The sequence below is a fragment of the Narcine bancroftii genome, assembly GCF_036971445.1.
Source record: "Narcine bancroftii isolate sNarBan1 chromosome 12 unlocalized genomic scaffold, sNarBan1.hap1 SUPER_12_unloc_2, whole genome shotgun sequence".
Taxonomy (NCBI): domain Eukaryota; kingdom Metazoa; phylum Chordata; class Chondrichthyes; order Torpediniformes; family Narcinidae; genus Narcine; species Narcine bancroftii.
The window spans coordinates 2,588,472-2,609,049 of NW_027211808.1; the positions used below are offsets into that span (position 1 = coordinate 2,588,472).

General features: G+C 37.9%; 1 protein-coding gene across 2 annotated transcripts in view; it reads right to left on the reverse strand.

The window, feature by feature from the left end:
• Window positions 1-2,023: 2,023 nt before the first annotated feature.
• LOC138750159 (importin subunit beta-1-like) overlaps window positions 2,024-20,578 on the reverse strand; it is a 51,236-nt gene continuing 32,681 nt past the window's right edge. Inside the window, exons 11-22 of one of the 2 annotated variants that reach the window (XM_069912303.1) lie at window positions 12,340-12,531; window positions 11,506-11,636; window positions 9,918-10,065; window positions 9,265-9,336; window positions 8,777-8,921; window positions 7,403-7,485; window positions 6,207-6,314; window positions 5,850-5,993; window positions 5,440-5,545; window positions 5,238-5,352; window positions 4,745-4,906; window positions 2,024-3,915 (exon numbers count right to left, since the gene is read on the reverse strand). In XM_069912303.1, coding sequence (XP_069768404.1) covers window position 3,915; window positions 4,745-4,906; window positions 5,238-5,352; window positions 5,440-5,545; window positions 5,850-5,993; window positions 6,207-6,314; window positions 7,403-7,485; window positions 8,777-8,921; window positions 9,265-9,336; window positions 9,918-10,065; window positions 11,506-11,636; window positions 12,340-12,531 — 1,407 coding nt within the window. In that variant the 3' untranslated portion in view covers window positions 2,024-3,914. The remainder of the gene's footprint in view (window positions 3,916-4,744; window positions 4,907-5,237; window positions 5,353-5,439; window positions 5,546-5,849; window positions 5,994-6,206; window positions 6,315-7,402; window positions 7,486-8,776; window positions 8,922-9,264; window positions 9,337-9,917; window positions 10,066-11,505; window positions 11,637-12,339; window positions 12,532-20,578) is intronic. The other variant, XM_069912304.1, reaches the window with a different exon arrangement.

A 20,578-nucleotide genomic window follows, 5' to 3' on the forward strand; every position in this document is an offset into this window, starting at 1 on the left:
TCTCCAAAAAAATTTAATTTGATCCTTTAAAAATAAAACAAATTCAGGTCATCTAACTAACATATTATTAAACCTCCGATAATTTCTCTCAACCTTCTCAACAATCTCACAGGAAATCAACAATCTGATATAAAGTTGTAGATACTTCATTTACGGATTTTGAATTTAAAGAAGCACTACAGGCTATGCCAATTGGCAAGTCACCTGAAGATGGATTTGTTGTTACAATTAAAAATGAAGGTTGACATGCTGCAAATATGATAAGTGGGAACAGGAGTTAGCCCTGTTTATTCTTGAGGAAATATGGTCTGATTTATGTTTGCATAGTGTTACAAAATTAGTTAATGTGTGCTAAAGTTTAATTATAATTTTTTACATCAGTTATATTTAACCCCGGTAAAGCTAAGTGGTATGGTTTTAGAGATTTAGATATGTGTTTCAGATGTGGAGATCAGACTTTTGTACACACTGTGTGGATTTGTTCAAAAGTTAAACCTTTTTGGGAAAAGATTAATTATGAATATTGTAAAGATTGGACACAGTAGATGTGCCAAAGATGTTGCTCATTTAAGGGATTCTCAGACAAGATTGAAGAATTTCAAGCTAAAGACTCAATTTAAAACAGAAATGCAAATTTCTTTAGTCAGAGGGTCTTAAGTCTGTAGAACTAGTTGCCACAGGTTGTTATAGAAGTGAGGCAGTCGAGTGTATTTAAGGCAGAGATTGACAGGTATTTGATTAGTCAGGGCATGATGAGTGATGGGGAGAAAGCCAGGGAGTGAGTGGATGGATAAGCTCATAATTTGAATTCACAGCGAACTTATCAGCTAATAGGCCTATTTCTGCTTGTGATATTGAATAGTCTGTTAAGTAATACTGTACTCTGCAGCTTTATTTGCTGTAATCATAAGTTGACTTGCTGGATAGTACTTTTCACTGCACCTCAATACACACAACTAATCTGATCATGAGTTGGGTATCGTGAACAGATCATAACTTAGCTTCTAGCTCATCATTTCCTGTTCCACCTCAGCCTTTTAGTATCCAGCAATTTGTCTTGAATGCTATGATCAAGCTCACAACCCTTGCTATTCTTTAGATTGCCTTGGGCTTCCCACACATCCAAACTTCATCAAAAAACACTAAAGAAATTTAGAGGTAAATTCTCCAACATTTGTTCCTCTTGCATCTTTTGGAATAAATCACATGATCACAACCTCCAGGCAGATAGCCCTCAATCACGATTGAACCCATATTGTTTGAATGGAGACAACAGATGTATTAAGTCATGGAAGCTGCATTTGAAACTTGTGCTAAACTATTTCCAATTACAATCTCAGCTGAGAGAGGTGAGGCAACTGATTCTGGACAAATTCCCAGATAATCAATATCAGTTTTACTATGAATTTGGTCACCCTTTCAACTTCACATAACCCAAATCGTCTAAGCCAGCCACAATGCCCACCTAACTAGTCACATCTGCCAGTTTGGCCTCTATCTCTCAAAACTATTTCTACCCACACAACTGTCTAAATCAGAATCTGACCCAATGTTCATCTCAACCAAAGCCAGGGTCAAATGCCAATGGACAAGGTTGATTTTCTGATTAGCATCCCACCATTCCCATATGCTTCGCAATCCCAGTAACTAACTGCTCTCCCTATTAAGAGTTAAAATCTTTCAGGTTCTGACACAGAACTGATATAAGTCAGTTTTACAACCCATTTCAGACTTGTTTCCCTCAATTCTTTACTTCCCCTCTTCTCCAAAGTATCTGAGAGCAAACTTAATGTTTTGCTGATGAAAAACACCAACTTCAATATTTACAAAAATTGCTGTATTATTGTCCAAAATTGTGTAAGCAATTACAGCTGTTTAAATAACTCTAGTAGAAAAGGTTTTGAGCCTCAAAAACTACTACCTGCATACATAAAAGCAATTGATCTAGCAATTATTTTCACTCTGTATATAGAAAGTACAATTTGAAATACAAGATAAAAACATTTAAATAAAGACACAAATATTTACTACTTCTCAGTGTACTTTATTATCCTGTTTTTTTACAGTGGAAAGCCCACAGGACAGCAACAGGTAGCACTGAGGAACGATCAGAATTCCCCATCAGTACGATCTCCAAAGTACAAAATAAAGGCATGAAAAGGCCCAGACCTTTCCCAGTACTCAATTATTAACTGGATAAAACACCCTTTTGCCAGTGTAAATACATGGTGCCTCTCTTCTCAGCCTACACTTAAGTGGTATGAATAACTCCACCAAAATTGCATTAACCTCTGATAAGGCACATGTCCAATACCCTGTTTGTTACATTGTGTGGAACAAGTACTTATTTCAGAAATCACATAATGCAAGACCAAGTACAAGTTGTGCTGGGGAATGTTTTGACATTTTTTAAATTCAGACTTAGTTGGAAAAAATATGCCATTTTGTTTACAATTGTGTCCGGTTTAGTTATGTCTTATACTAGGTGCAGCGAGACATCAATACCACAAATTTTTCCTTTTTATTTTCCTATTCAATTAAAAGCATTTAGGTCACTAAGCAGTTTAAATGGCAATTTATATGCCTACTTTCAATATGAAATTCGATTTATTTTTTCTCCAAGCTCTTTAGAAATCCTAAGCACGACCTGAATACAATTAATAAATCTTTGGCACTCTGTTTTCAGCTGATACAGTAAAAACTGTGGAGGGGTATGCGATTCCAAAGTGCTATCCGGCAGATTAGGGCATGATGCATTTCCATTTTGATTTTTTTAACCTTTTCAAATCCATCTGCATCATTTACACTTTTATTTCTCTTTACACAGTGGGGAAAAAAAAGGCTTTTTTCCTTTAAAGAGATAGTATCCTTCATGATGTGAAGAAAAAGCAACAAGCCCTCAGCCTAACTGTGGCCAAATAATCATCAATTCAAAAATATCTGGCTGGCAAGGATGGTGGTGTGACATTGGTGACAAGATGGAAGGTTAATCCTAACTAATCACACCAAATTTAAATTATTTGTCCCCATTCACATTTGCTTGACCACAATCCCTTTGTTAACCTGAATGCACTAAATTTAGAGGTATGGAAAAAGAACACCTAAACACACCATTTTATCTACCCCAGCCTTCTTCTATTTTTGCAAAGCAAATGGCAGTAAAACTGCTAAAAATAGGCCACCTTTTCTAAAGGTCTATACAAAATCTGTTGTATTTTAGAGAAACTATATGGATATTTTCAAAAATAGTTGGAATAGGTTAAATGGCATGTTGCATGGATCCGATTCAATGGTTTAAAATATAGCCAATGCAAGCTATTTAAAAAGGGGATACCATCTCCTTAAATTCGGCTGAAGACTAACTGAAAGCTTCACACAAGGAAGCTCTGAGCATTCATCAATGTTTCCCCAATAAGAGTAACTCTCATTCAATTCTTTTTGTGCTGCTTCAGTAGATTCAACTCTTTAATGCAAATGCTAACCATTTTAAGTAAATTGAAATGAATCTGAAGTAGAGAAAGTGTATGCCTTTCACTCACACACACTCATCCCTGACCAAGAACCTCAACCTCTGCATGCACGAATTTCCACCTAGTACGATTATATCAGCCAGGCTGAGGATCCAATTTTCCTCCCAGCAGCTTTGTTCATAATCCTTTAGGAATTTATTTTCTTAAAGCACTCCCGTTGTTTGATAGAAGGGGACTTCTCATTCTTGTTGCAGGTTACATTGGCCTTTGTTTCGGCGTTCAGACCTGGATACTGCTGGATCAGGCGGTGTGATGCAAACCTCATTCACTCATTCACACATTCTCAAACATTCAACCTCCTTGCACACTCCTCATTTCTGTTCCAAAGATTTGAGAATTCCAGTGGAGTCTCAGGTGCCTTCCTTATCCCATTGTTGTCAGAAATCTGCAAGAAAACAGAACTGTAATTGACCAAAGATATCAAAACCCATTTATAGTTCTCAAACCATCCAATTTAACTCTTGAAATAGTGATCTTAGTACTAGGAAACAATTTTTGGATTCTCTTTCATCCTTGCAGTAATTCAACCAGGACAGGCAAATTGTGATAAACTGTGGCTCAGCTGATGTAACCACATAAACCAAGCCATCTTCCCCTGCAATCTTCGAAGTCCCTTCAACACACAATATTTCAATGTATTTATCCCATTCTTAATGATCTTTCCAACCCCCCCCACCAAAATCTGAAAGCACCACTTTCAACAGATAATACAATACCGCTATAATGAATCAAAAGTAATTTTCCTGCACATCACATTCATTAAAATGATTCATTATATAACCTAGCAATCCAATTCAGAATAAAAGTGAACAATCTTGAGTCTCCAAGCCATTATCCTCAGAAGGCTACAACACCCCCTACAACAAATTGAATGCAGACCTGACCACCATTTTGAATTACACTATACTTTTGTTAAGTTTCAAAATGAACTAATTCTTGCAGCTATTTCTATTTGCCATTACTTTAATTTTTTTTGATTTCTTGAACTTCAAACCAACCATACTTTTGCTATGAAAAATCCCCATTTAGATACTGAGCTATATCCTTGGTTCATTTTTTTCTCCTCATCAGATATAATCATGCTCTCCAAACCATAGCAGAACTCATTTTGATATTTATTGGTTATTCTTCATTTACCAATTTACAAACTGCCCACCTTCGAATTACATTCTACCAACTATTTTAAATAGGTTAGAAGTACTTAATTTTCTTACCAAGCTTGATTTTTCAGTTTTCTAAGTTCTTTTGTAGCCCACGTGGCCAAAGTTTTAGTTTTGTTTGTCTTTGATCGTCTTCCTTCAGTGAGAAGTTCATGAATCATAGGCCTGGCTTCAACTAGTTTCAGTACATCCTTCCCAAATGCTGTACACAAATCTCTAAAAAAATATTGTGCAAACCAATAAATTCTGATCTTATAGAACCTACTTAAAGCAGAATTTGCTGTAGATGTATATATATATATTTTAATTCCTTCAGAAAATACCAGAGCCACGTGTAATTTGTCTTTTAAAATTGACTAACAAAAACGCTTTATATTCACAGCATAGTGTAAAATTAGGATGCATCAAAACAGCTGGAGGAACTCTGCCTGACCAGAGTTCCTCAAATAATTTTTATTCTTGATTCCAGCATCTCCAGAAATTATACAAAATAGTCACTGGTTAGGTTGAAATAAATCATACATTTCCTTACCCCAAGCGCACTTACCCTATCAATCCTGCAGCACAAGCTACTACTCCATCTGTATGATCATCATCTCGTGCAATGTGATCAATAAAGGAAAGAATGAATTCTACTCTTGGTTGTACCAACATGACATCAGCTGCAAGGAGGAAAATTTATAAAGTTGATGAAAGGCTAACATTTGAATTTAATTAGAGATGTAATCATACCATAAGATTAAACTTACGATGTACGTTCTCTTGGTCACCCTTCAGACCCTGAATAATGCCAGTATATGCCTCCAGACAACCTTCTCTTAGATCATTCAGGTAATCCACCATATCATAATCTGTCTAGACAATAAATTAGTGAATTTTAACATGACCAGAAAGACATGCAATAAATGGTCAGCAATTTAGAAAAAATCTCCAAAAGAACATAGGAACAAGGTGTATCTTGCATAATAGATGCAAAACTTGTCTTTTCAACAGTTCACTCAGTACACAATGACTTTCTAGATGACTAATTTTTAAGTTCCAAATTGATCTAGCAAAGATAACTTCTTAAACTGCCAACTATTTAACATTCAATTAAACACTTCTATAGTTTTCAAACAGAATTAGTAAAATAGGATTAAAATGCTCAAGCCTTACTTACTTTGTCAACCTGGGCTTGGGAAGCTTGCTGAAGGGTGTCCAGGACAATATCCAAATATTTCTTAAATTCTCCTGCAATGGCAAGGGCAATATCTCCAAACACAGATAAAATCTGTGGCTTAACAGATCGATGAACATTTTCATTCTGGAATTTAAACGGGGGATATTAACTATCAGTGTCTAATTCAAAATCATTTTAAAGTCATTCTCAAAGCTATGCATTGTAACTGTAGCCTTCAGTTAAAGTTAGTCATTTGCAAATAGACAGCTGTAGATAGCATTTTGACAATACAAAAAGAGTCATGTTTTAACCATATGAAATTAGGAGGAATGTAGAAGATGTAAAGTGTAAACTCACCCCCAGATTCTCCAATAGGAGTTGCATCATTTCATCACAGAAAGGCAGCATGTTAGATTGCAGCGCTCTACACAAGTCACCAACCAAGCCTACAGCTGCAAGACAAACCTTCAACAAACATAACCATGAGTTTCAAAATACTTGGCTAATAACTGCCAAATCCTATTCAATAATCGCTCACCTTAGCAATTAACTGAAACTCTTTTTCACCTTGACATATTTTCTAAGTAATGAAATTACCTGCTAGCTTTGCCAACATTCTAGAACAGAATTTCTCCAAGCCACTAAAGCCTATTTCACCATTCAACACGTCCACCTAAACTGTCTTAAATTTCAGTACCCACGCCCAATGATTCCTTAATTATTTGAATATTTATTTCCACCACAAATATTTCTAATGATTTTTCCTCTACCAATCTTCTGAGCTGAGAATTCCAGAGATTCATTAACTTCAGAGAATATATTTTTTTTAATTAATCCAATAGCAGTGCTAGAATCCATAATTTACACTAATATTTTTAAATAATTAATTTCATTGGTAATTATGGAAGTGATAGACGACATTGATAATGAGATGAGTAACAAAATGCAGAGTTGAAAAATGGGAAGAGGTAGCAGATATTACATGCTGGAGGAAGTAGAGTCAGAACTGGCCAATGTAAAAAATCTCTATTTGTTGGTATAGAAGATCCCCAAGTAGTTTGAGACCCATGCAATTGGAAATGATAAAAAATGATTAACGGTGTTGGGTACTGATGGTCAACAAAATCAATACTGGGACCACAGCTGTTTGTAATTTTAAAATCTGGAAACAAAAATGTTTAAATTTGATGGAGGAATAAGCTTTAAGGACAAAATAGTGAAGGGCTTTGAAAGAGTATATAATATTTTTTTTAAATTACAAGAGGACACGAGAATGGGCAAATATTATTAAAAGTAGTAAAAACATTCAATGGAAAGTTTGACAAATGCAAACAGAATAAGCTGATGAGACAGATGCTTCAATTGAAATATGAATAGTGTAATAGAGTAGGCTAAATGGCCTGTTTGTACAAGGAAATCTTGTCTTCAAATTTCAAGCTTAAAATTACTGAGGTAGCTGTAGAGGGACAAGATTTAAAAACTAAAAAGCATCACTTATAAAACCCACTTAAGATTGTAAAGTTCCTAACACTAATAAAAAAGCAAATTCCTACCTGATACTCTGCATAATTCTTCAGTCCAATCCCTAGATATGGCTTAAAGGCATCCATGTACTTCAAAAACTCTGAACCCAGCACTAGAAAAAATAAAAGTTCATGCATAATTTTCCAGTGCTTGCAAAACAGCAATCTTTTTCAAAAATCTAAAAGGCATTGGAACACTTTAATTGCTCTCCATGAATAGAATGTCCGTAACATTTATTGAAATCAAATTACTTTCTCCACCTTCCCTCCCACACATTGCCATTAGCAGATTCTCTTGGTTCACTTCTATCTAGGGACCATTTATGCCTTTGGGATATGGGTAAGAAACCACAGAAAAGGGAAAATTCAAATATGGAAAACATCCACACTCCACAAAGTTATCATGGGACAGAATTTTGTCTTGGTCACAAGCTGCAAGGCAACTTATTGAATGAACACCATAGTTAATGTTTCCTCCACATGAAAATCAAAGGAAGTGAAATATATTTGCTGGAAAGAGGGAGCCAGGACTGAGTGACAGATAGATAATCTCTATTTGTGGGAATTGAACATGTGTGGACAGACCTGCTATTAAGACATTTCTAGGCAATGAGATTAAACCAAGTAATGAAAAGGCAAAATGAGTCCCTTTACATCTCAATGCAAATGGCTGAAAATATCTGCTAAGTGAATAATACAAGGAAAAGCCCAGTAACTATATGACCAGGTGACAAAAGACAATCTGGAGTGGATTAGGAAAGCCAACTAAAAAACGTCAATATGAGCAGTGATAGATATCTAAGAAGCTCAATAAATTTAGGCCACAGAGATGAATTATATGGTGGGTAACAGTAGTTACTCACATGTAGGCCAAGGAAAATATTAAACCAAAAATTGAGCAAAGTGGGAGTTGCTCGTGGTGCATAAGCAGTCTAGGATCTTATCAGGAACTCTGAGCAGAGGACTAAAAAGATAAGGAGAAACTTAACTGGCAAATAATATCAAAACAAACAGCAAGAGCCTCTAACATATACCCAAGCTACCTTTATTTGAAGTGATCTGAGAGGGTCAAATTAAATCCTTTTTAGGCTGGAAATAAAGAACCAGTAGACTGCACTTAGTTCATCACCATTTATTTTTAGCAATTACAGTATATTCAAATCTGCCTCAATGCACACAGAAGACATTTAGACTCAGCCACAGAATAAACATGTTGATAAAAGGAAAAAGCATGGCATGGTTACAGTTATTCCTAGAATGCAGAAAAACTCTTGATTTTATTGATTTAACCATATAGATGGAAACCTATAACTATAAAGAATCATTATTTAAAAGACCTAAATCTATATTATTGAATGTGCAATCTGAACATCTACTTTCCCTCTTCACTCCTTTAAGACATACCTTCAACAAGTGTGCTTACAGCCATGAGGGCATCTTCCTGCACACCCCCAGAGCCAGCAGTGCTCTGGAACATTCTTAGTAATGATGCCATTACCACATCAGAAATCTGCAGTGCATCCTGATGCTGGACCTTCCTTAGAACATTCTAAAGACCAGAAAAAGAATCAATAAAAAGGAAATGGCAGTATCACTAATTAAAATGAAACAATTTCACAATGCACCAGAAAGTCATAATCATCATGTTTTTGAGTGGTGAATGAATACATCAGAGATTGTGTTCAAAACATCAAAATTAAGAAAATATCAAATTATTCTGCAATTTTATGATTTAAGTTCTGACTTGCCATGACATCTCTTAAGAGAATCTAATGTAACATCGAAGATAGATGAATGTACTCTATTTATTATCAAAATTCCAATCATGGTAAAGTGAAGCACAAGATGGTAGCAAATACACAAAGACTAGAATTATACAAGAGAACAGTTACCTGTAAGGTAGCACATAAGAGAGACTGAAGATCGTTATACTGAATTCTGTCTGAGGTACTTTGAATGTGAGACTGAAAGGAAAAGAAAAATCAGCAAAAAAACATTAAATCAAACTTCAGGGTATGGGGAGAGGAGTTTATCAAGAGGTGGTTTATCATCATCAGTCACATGCCATCCCAACTTCAAGTCAGTGCTGGTCTTGGGAACACCATAATCAGCTATGTTCTGAAGTTGCACTGACTACTGATAAGAGTTACAGCATTCTGGAGCATGGGAGAGTTTTATCGTTGAACAGCAGAATGTAGAATTGTTCCTAGAATTCAATTGCCAACCTTATTATGCAGTTGAGCACATATTAAAACATTATGACAAAGAAAAAACAAGATCCTACAAAGTTAAATAGCAAAATAGAAGCACACAATGAAAAAACAATTTTTTGTATAGTAAGTTATTCTGGTAGCATCATCAGATGGTTTCACAAGTCTTTAAATTAGAAGGTTCATTTTCCACTAAATTCAGACAGTAAAAATTTAAGAGAACCATGATGGACAGAAAATCTATACAATCACCCATATGACACAACTTAAAACACATTTTACCTACCCACACACTTCCAAAAGTAGGTTTAGTTACCATGCATGCATTAACATACTTCCATTTGTAATACTTGTTGTAGCCTTTCCATGATAACCAGTGTTGTTTTTTGCACAGCTGGATAGCAGTCCTTGGCACTGTTCTTGACAATCTCCATCAATGCTTCATATGCAGCACTCCTCAGGTTATTTTGATGTCCATCAGGCCTAAAGAAGATTAAACTTGGTGGAGCATATCTATTATCATTAGATACAACTTATAGTAATGTCTTTAAACAATAAAATTTTTGGAAGCCTGGTATCAAAAGGGGACACAACATCTGGAGGATTGTTATGAAATCATAAGGACTTTTCATGTCAAGAGCCGAAGAAGAAATATGATTTGACCAAAAGTTCTCTTGATTCCTTGAGTTGCAATCCTTCCTTAGGGCCAATTTGGGCCCTCACATTACTCTACCGGGACTCTCTGAAAGGAGAAATTACTTCCTGAAGGAAATGTATATGCTTATTTCTAGAATGTACTTTTTATTGATGAGTGAGAGCCCAAAAGCAGATTTGCATAAATCTAGAATGAGATGGGAGTCAGACATCTGACAAAAAACTCTGGTCAGATCTGCGTCAGTGAAGTCTGATGGCTATAATTAATGCCAGGTTTAGACTGGTCCATTATTTTCTCCATCAACTATACCTCATCCCACAGAAATTTGAATATAAACTTGAATCATCAGAGATATGTTTTAAATGTGGTATAGAACTTGGTTCCTTTTCACATTCATAAAGGTGAGGCCCTTCCTGGTATGACCTCTGTGATACCCTAAGATCACAGAGGTCACCTTCCCAGTAGACCCAGAGCTTTGTCTTCTGGGGAACTTTACCTCTGTTGGTATACTACTAACTAATTGTCAAATTAAATGCATAAATTGCCTTGTGTGTGGCCAGGAAATGCACTGCGGTAACATGGAAGTCTGACTCCCACCTACTCATGGATAGGAGGTCTTCGGAGATGAATACTTGCATCCCACTTGAAAAGATCACATACAATCTCAGAAAGAGATATAACAACTTCCTAAAATCTGACCAGCTCAAACAGGCACATTTGGATAGCAGTCAACAGTTACACTCCCAATCCCATGCCACAGGGGCAGGCCTTCCAAAAGGTAACAATACCTCTCCAGGCCAGTTCTGATTGGGGAGGGGTCATTACAAAGCACACCTGTTAATGAAGCTGCAGCAAAATAGGCTGATCTAGCCAATCACCTATGGTGAGTCGTGAGAACACTAATCAGAGCCTGAAGGAACTCAAGTCATGCCATTTGGTCACATGACAGTTAGGCCAACCTGACTATAAAAGAGAGCAGCCAATCAATGCCTACTTCACTCCTTGTTATGTGCATCTTATTTCCAAGCCATAACCTCAAGACATGCCACAAAATAAAATATTTTCTTAAGCAGTTCATCACGAACAATTAAGGCATCAATCATATCAAGGTCAACTGTCAGAACAGAGTACAAGTGTCTTCAATAACTCAAGTTAAAATTATTAACTTCAGCTGTCAATTACTAAGCTATAACAGACCAATTTCAGATTTGTAGGTCTAATCATCACCATCTGGCAAAAAGAAAATACATCAAGGTCAGGATTCCTACCGATCAGTAGTCTCTAGTAGCTTCTGTACTATCAATTCAAATGATGATGACAAACAATAAGTCGAAGGTTCTTCCTGATCATCTGCTACATCTGCAGCTTCATAAGCAGCTTCTGCCAAACTGGAAAATGCCTATGGAAAACAAGCCATATACCATATTCAGATTTTAAAAGCTTGTAATTAAAAGCTAAAAATGCTTAATTGTAACAGACATCAAGATTAATTTGGTCAGGGAGGGGGGGAAAAAAATTGGCATATTTAGAAATTAAAATTTCCAAAATGTACACAAGAATCCCCCCCCCCCCAATAAATCTTTGTTCTCATATGTAGATGTGGCTTAAAATACACATGATAAATTTTAAAATGAATCAGCAACATGCAGATTATTCCTGGAATGAATAGATTAGCACACAAGAAACTTTTCATGGGTCTTGGTCTGTATTCCTTGGAGTTCAGAAAAATGAAGAGGACCTCAGATGCATTTTGCAAGTTAAAAGGCCTAGACAGAGCAGATATGGCAAATTGATTCCCATCGTAGGCGAGTCAAGGACAAAAGGGCAAAACTTCAAAATTGTAGATATGTGTGTATTTTTTTAGCCAGAGTGGTGAACCTTGAATTTGCTACCACAGACATCTGTGGAGGAGGCCAAGGCAGAGATTGATAAATATTTGAATAGTTATAGAATCAAGTTTTGGGAAGAAGGCAAGAGAGTGGGGGAATTTATCAGCTCAAATATGGAACGGCAGAGCAGACTCAACAGGTCAATCACCCCACTTCTGCTCCTATATCTGTGGTATTTATCATTTTGATGACACATTCCAATTAACAACTTACCCAGCAAACATTGGAAGCCACTCTAGGTTCTGCTCCTAGACCTTCAATAAGACACTGTAGTAATGGAGTCAGGTACATGTCATTGATAGCAGCCTCAGGAAGTAACTCACAAATGCGCCCCACAGTCCAGGCTGTAGTATCCCGAACCACAACACTAGGATCTTTCATTAACTCAATCAGTGTGGGCATTGCCTAAAATTTAAAAAATTGAATTTATAAATACCATATATTTCAGAATTCGTCAACCGCATTTTTCAGCCTCATTTTAAGGGTGTATGTATATCCAGCAGACAAATTGACCTCCATTTTCTGACTGTCTGAGGTGCCCCATTGATTGGCATACAAGTTGACCTCAAAGCTGGTGATGCTTAAGATGGGCCATTGATTGGCGCTTACGTCGACTCCCATAGATATTGCAGATCGATCTGCTGGGCATTGGCTAGATGGGATGGCTATCATGTAGGGCCCATTGCCACAGCACAGCATGCAATGAAAGTATGAAGTTGAAAGTGATAGAAATGGCCAAGAAAACCAACAACTGGGCTGCTGCGAGAACATTGGATGGGCACAAGAAATAGGTAAGAGATTGGAGGAAAAAAGAGACTATGAAAAATACCAGAAAGGCAATGTTCTTTGAGAAATTGAATCACTCATTTGCTAGAGTTGGAGAATGGGTATGTGAACAAAGGCAAGATTGCTATAGTCACCTGAAATAAAGTAAAATTTGCACTGCAGTGGGGCAAGTCACACCCAGTCCTCACTGATGATTTTGAGGCCACATATGGTTTCATGAACAGGAAAATTCTGGTATTATGCCAAAAATCAAAAAAATTCACAAAAACTACCAAAAAAATCTTGATCATAAAGTTGTAAGTTTTCACCAGTTTATAACTGGCAAAACCATCAGTTTGCATTTGCAAATATCAGAAACATGAGTGAAACCCCCATGAATTTCAAAGTGATAGGCAATAGAACAGTGGAATTGAAAGGTATTAAAACTGTGCAAACCAGAAGTGCGTCACAAAGGGCCAGATTTACCGTGGTTGTTATTGTGCATGGCCAAAAGAACAAAGATCCATGGTAATTTTCAAATACAAAATTAAACAGAAAATGAAGTTCTCTGAAGGTAGTTTAAAATTTTCAATAAAAAAAGATGGATGGATGAAAATGGTGTAACCAGGCAGTTTACGCTGTGGAATTTTTTGGAATTATTTTGTAAGATAAATTGATAAAATTATAGTAGATTACACACACACACACACTTTATTTGAAATAATTTAAAATTCATATTCAATGACTTTACAGAAACTATGGAGAATACTATGCACATTTCACAAGCAGATGTTAATTGAAATGATAGAATGAAATGAATGGACTATTGTCTTGGTAGAACAATCAGAGACAGGTTGCCTGTTTTGGACTTTTTGGATCTCTCTGCAAAGTGCTTCCTGAGAGGTTTCTTTCTTCTTTTCTTTCGTTGGCTTGGCTTCGCGGACGAAGATTTAAGGAGGGGTAATGTGGCTCGTTTGTGGCTGACAAGTCCGATGTGGGACAGGCAGACACGGTTGCAGCGGTTGCAAGGGAAAATTGGTTGGTTGGGGTTGGGTGTTTCTTCCTTTGTCTTTTGTCAGTGAGGTGGGCTCTATGGTCTTCTTCTAAGGAGGTTGCTGCCCGCTGAACTGTGAGGCGCCAAGATGCACGGTTTGAGGCGATATCAGCCCACTGGCAGTGGTCAATGTGGCAGGCACCAAGAGATTTCTTTAAGCAGTCCTTGTACCTCTTCTTTGGTGCACCACTGTCACGGTGGCCAGTGGAGAGCTCGCCATATAACACAATCTTGGGAAGGCGATGGTCTTCCATTCTGGAAAAGACTGTCTCCTATTGTTTACTGAAGAAGGTTAGGGGTTGGAGGAGTCACGAGATGGAGTAGTGGCTGTTTGGGAAAACCAGCCCTCTCCAGGAAAAAAGTTAGGAAAAAGCAGATGACTTCCAAGAAGGAGAAAGTAAGGACAGCTAGAAAAAAAAGGTTAAAAAGTCGCCGGAGAAGAAGGAAGAAGGCCTTACCTGCAGGAAAGAACAGGACGCTGTGGTGACTAGGAGCCCGACCCTCGAGGACAGTATCTGCCCTACATCGTCGTGAACCACCAGCTGGTGCACTACAAAAACGGCTCTCAGAGTCAAACAATAGTGCAGGAGGGGGGCTCAGCAGAGGAGCGAGCTGTCACAGACCGAGCAGCTAAGAGACACCCGACACCAGGGCTCTTAGCTGGAGGATAAGGAAGACAGCAGAAGAGGATGTTACGAAAAAGACATGGAAGACAGACGGGGCTAAGATCGTCAAGAACCAACGTCAAGAAGCAGCCCAAGAGGGTAGGAACAGCAAGAAGAGGTGCGACAAAGAGATACAAGTAGCTCATCAGGAAAAAAACAGAAGATACACAGAAACAAAGAAGAAAATACAAACATAGGTACAGACACAGAAGAAGAGGAAGAAGAAGACCAAGATCTTCACAGAGAAATAGAAAGTAAAACTGATGGACAAAGAAATAAAAGGTAAAACTGATGAACAGAATATAGATAAAGTTTTGTTTTAAGAACAAGTGAGATCACTAAAAGAATGGTGATCATTAGAGATTAATGCAATTAAAAGGAAAATGAAAAGAACAGAAGATAAAATGCAAAGGTTAGAACTGGTAATAACAGAAATAGGGAAAAGAGTAGAGAATGTGGAATAGCAGGAAATGGCTGTAGAAATGGAAGTAAATGACAAGAGAAAAATTGGAAGAAAGTGACAAAAAAATTAAAGAGACACAAGAGTTGTTATCTCAGAAAATTTATATATTGGAAAACAACATAAAAATAGTGGGCCTGAAGGAGGGTAAAGAAGGCACAGACATGAAGGAATTTATAAAAGAATAGATCCCGAAGGTCCTGGGAATGACAGAAATTCAGGAAAAAATGGAAATAGAAAGGGCCCACAGAGCATTAGCTCTGAAACCACAAACACATCAAAAACCAAGATCCATCTTAGTAAAATTTTTGAGATACACAAGAGAAAATATATTGAAACGGGCAAGGAATAAAATTGGAGAAGATAATAAACCATTAGAACATAAGGGTCAAAAAATATTTTTTACCCAGACATGTTTTGAGCTCTTAAAGAGGAGAAAGGAATTTAATACAATGAAATCAACTTTATGGAAAAAGGTTATAAATTCATATTGACATTCAGCCGTGCTTAAAATATTTATACCCAGGGCGCAAAACAGACTGTTCTCGGGTCCAGAGAAAGCGGAAGAATTTGCAAAACATTTGCAGGACAGAAGAGATGTAACAAGAATGACGAATGGCGATAAAGTATATATATGTGAAAATGTAAAAACATCGTATATGTAAAGATCTAAAGAAGGAAAAGAGAAGAGAAGGACGGGAGTAAGGGGGAAAAAAGAGAGAGCTTTGTTGTATATGTTTTTAAAAAAGAGTATTTTCTGGAAAGGGCTGGGTTGAGGGGGAATAACCATCTCTGCAAAATCAGTTGACACTGCGAACAAGATCGAAACCCAAATGAAAAGGGGAGTTGTGGTTGTCCAGCAAGAGGTATGGAGCAACTCAGAGAGGGGAGGGGAAAGTTTGGGGTTAAGGTATTAGTGGATGTGGGAACTGCGGGGGTACTTTATGTCTGAAATGTGTTGTCGTATATTAAGTGTAATAAGAGAAAAGAGATGAAAATGAGGATGGAGGTGACAAAGAAGTGTATGGCTATGTTGAACTATATGACTATAAACATTTATGGAATACATAACCAAATTAAAAGGAAGAAGCTACTAAATTTATTGAAGAAGGAAAAAATAGATATAGCATTTGTGCAGGAAACGCATTTAACTGAAGCAGAACATAACAAACTAAGATAGGAAACAAAACGGCAGCATCCAATTATTTAAAAGCTAGAGGTGTAGCCATACTTGTTAACAAAAACGTACCAATCATAATAGAGGAAATAATAAATCAAGCAGGGAGGTATGCAATGATAAAGTGTCAGATATACTCAAAACTATGGAATTTGCTCAATATATACTGCACCTAATGAGGAGGATCAAAAATGTATGCAGGATATTTTTTAAAGATTGCAGACACACAAGGATATATATGTTGATAGGAGTGGATTTTAACCTTAATGTGGACCCAATGTTAAATACAACTGGACAAAAGACAAATAAAAAGAATAAAGTAGCCAAATTAATGGTTAAATCAATGCAGGAAATGAAACTTATGTATATATGGAGGGGGCAACATCCAACTGAGTATAAAGCGAGACTACTACCAGATCATTCACCCCTATTATTACCAATAGAACTGGTGGACATCCCACCAAAAACATATAGATGGAGGTTAAACTCCATGCTACTTAAAAGACAGGAATTTAGGAGGCTTATTGAATGCCAAATTAAAACATATTTTGAAATAAACACAGGATCAGTGAAAGACAAATTTATATTATGGGGCACAATGAAAGCCTTCATTAGAGGGCAGATAATAAGTTATGTGACTAAGATGAAAAAGGATTACAATTGGGAAATAGAGCAGTTGGAAAGGGAGATAGTAAGTACAGAAAAGGAATTAGTAAAAAGGGATGATATAATGAAAAGGAGAAATGGCAGTCAAAAAAATTAAATATGAAACATTACAAATGTACAAGGTGGAGAAGAACATAATGAAAACAAAGAAAAAGTATTACGAACTTAGACAAAAAAACCACATAAAATATTAGCCTGGCAACTTGAAACAGAACAAGCTAAAAAAATTACACTGGCATCAAGGAAAAAAGACAAACAATTTACATATAACTAAACAAAGATTAATGAAAATTTTAAAGCAATTTTAAGAACAATTGTATCAAACTGAGAACGAGGGGAAAGATGATAAAACAAGAGGAATTTTTAGCTAAAATTGAACTGGTGAAATTGCAAGAAGAGGAACAAAACAAACTAATAAAACCATTTGAAATAGAGGAAGTACAGGATATATTAAAAAAGCTACCAAACAATAAAACACCAGGAGAGGATGGATTTCCAAAAGAATTTTATAAAACATTTAAAGAGTTATTAATTCCTCCTCTCCTGGAAGTAATGAACAAGATAGAAGAAACACAAAACTTGCCAGATTCATGTTTTTTCTTTGGCTTGGCTTCGCGGACGAAGATTTATGGAGGGGGTAAAAAGTCCACGTCAGCTGCAGGCTCGTTTGTGGCTGACCAGTCCGATGCGGGACAGGCAGACACGATTGCAGCGGTTGCAAGGGAAAATTGGTTGGTTGGGGTTGGGTGTTGGGTTTTTCCTCCTTTGCCTTTTGTCAGTGAGGTGGGCTCTGCGGTCTTCTTCAAAGGAGGCTGCTGCCCGCCAAACTGTGAGGCGCCAAGATGCACGGTTTGAGGCGTTATCAGCCCACTGGCGGTGGTCAATGTGGCAGGCACCAAGAGATTTCTTTAGGCAGTCCTTGTACCTTTTCTTTGGTGCACCTCTGTCACGGTGGCCAGTGGAGAGCTCGCCATATAATACGATCTTGGGAAGGCGATGGTCCTCCATTCTGGAGACGTGACCCATCCAGCGCAGCTGGATCTTCAGCAGCGTGGACTCGATGCTGTCGACCTCTGCCATCTCGAGTACCTCGACGTTAGGGGTGTGAGCGCTCCAATGGATGTTGAGGATGGAGCGGAGACAACGCTGGTGGAAGCGTTCTAGGAGCCGTAGGTGGTGCCGGTAGAGGACCCATGATTCGGAGCCGAACAGGAGTGTGGGTATGACAACGGCTCTGTATACGCTTATCTTTGTGAGGTTTTTCAGTTGGTTGTTTTTCCAGACTCTTTTGTGTAGTCTTCCAAAGGCGCTATTTGCCTTGGCGAGTCTGTTGTCTATCTCATTGTCGATCCTTGCATCTGATGAAATGGTGCAGCCGAGATAGGTAAACTGGTTGACCGTTTTGAGTTTTGTGTGCCCGATGGAGATGTGGGGGGGCTGGTAGTCATGGTGGGGAGCTGGCTGATGGAGGACCTCAGTTTTCTTCAGGCTGACTTCCAGGCCAAACATTTTGGCAGTTTCCGCAAAGCAGGACGTCAAGCGCTGAAGAGCTGGCTCTGAATGGGCAACTAAAGCGGCATCATCTGCAAAGAGTAGTTCACGGACAAGTTTCTCTTGTGTCTTGGTGTGAGCTTGCAGGCGCCTCAGATTGAAGAGACTGCCATCCGTGCGGTACCGGATGTAAACAGCGTCATGTAAGACAGCAATAATTACAGTAATACCAAAGATGGGGAAGGACCCATTAACACCAGCATCATACAGACCAATATCTCTACTTAACTCAGACTATAAGTTAAGAGAAAAATTATTAGCAAACTGATTGGCCGATTGTGTACCTAAAATAGTAAAACAAGAACAAACTGGATTTATTAAGAAAAGACGAACAGCAGACAATGTCTCCAAACTTATTAATCTAATTCACGCAGTTCAAGGAAATAAGATAGCAACAGTGGCTGTTGCTTTAGACGCAGAAAAAGCCTTTGACAGAGTAGAGCAGGATTACTTATTTAAAGTATTAAAGAAGTTCAATCTACCAGAAAAATACATAAATTTGATTAAAGCATTGTATAATAGACCATTGTTGAAGGTAACAATAAATGGATATGTATTGAGTCACTTTAAATTAAGTAGTCAACTAGACAGGGATGTACACTATCCCCCTCATTGTTCACCTTAGCAACAGAACCTTTGGCAGGACTGATAAGAATAGAAAATAAAATAAAAGGGATAAAAATAAAGGAGGATATAAAATAAGCTTATTTTCAGATTACATCATAGTATACCTAACGGAACCAGATGTATCAGTAAAAGAATTACATAAGAAATTGAAGGAATATGGAGAAATTAATGCAAATAAAAGTGAAGTGGTGCCAATGAGTAACAGATATACACAATTTAAAAAAGAATCACCATTTAAATTGCAAGCCAAGCAATCTGATATCTAGGGATGAGGTTAGAAAATAACTTAAGCCACTTGTACAAACTAAATTATCAGCCACTAATAAAGAAATTGCAGGAAGACTTAGAACAATGGAAAGAATTACCGCTAATGTTGATAGTGAGGGTAAACTGCATTAAAATGAATGTTTTCCCAAGGATACAATACTTATTTCAAACATTACCAATTCCCTTATCAGAATTTTTTTTTAAGGAACTAATGAGAATAATAAGGAAATTCTTGTGGAAAGGGAGGATTCGAAGGGTAGCGTAAAATAAATCAACAGAGAGGTATAATCAAGGGGGTTTACAGTTACCAAATGTTAGAAATTATTATAAAGCTGCATAATTGAGGTATTTATCAGATTTTTATCAGATAAGGGAAAAATTAGACTGGACTAAGATAGAACTAGATAAAATAGGGGAAAAGGTACCAGAACATACACTTTATAAGTGGGATGAAAAGGTGGTTCAATATAAAAATTCACCAGAACTGCATCATTTTCAGCAAGACATTGAGGTGACTAATGGAAATCCTGGAACTCTGCAAACCTACAAGAAGTGGAAGAAGATCCACTTAGAAAGGAAACAAATGAATGATCAAATACTAAAATTACTATTGATGCAAAATCTGCTAATCCCTTTTACAATAGACCTTTCCTTTAGTGCACACATGACAAACACTGGCCCGCGGGCCAAATATTTGGCACGCAAGATCATATCAAAAATGTATTAGAGGTGGCTCGCTGGCCGCCGCGCCAGTATAGCGCATGCACAGTAACCGCTGTGTCCCAGGGTGAGAGAGAGAAAAATCCTGGTCCTTGAAAAGTAGTGGTGGGTGGTTTTATAAACACACTGTCGTGTCCCCCCGCCCACCCCCCCACTGCAGCGCGGCCTGGCCGGTGTCAGGGGAAGCCAAGGCTGCTTCCCAGCGCCCGCAACCCCAGTGGCACAGCGTTTCTTGGAGCTGTAGATGGAGTCGGGATGCCGGAGGGAAGATTGGGGCTCCCTGCCGGGCGATGGGGGCGCCGGCCGCCCTGCGCCTTCCCACCGGAGGGTGTCCGGAGTACACGCAGAGAGCGAGGCTGGTCGGGCAGGTAGGGTGGAACCCCCCCCCGCCAATCTCGGGAGTGGCGTGGGCTGGATCGGGATTAGCCGCGCTCACCTAATCCTCCACCGCTGACCAAGATCCCAGCACAGTCCTGAGCACGGAGAATGCCCTGGAAAGG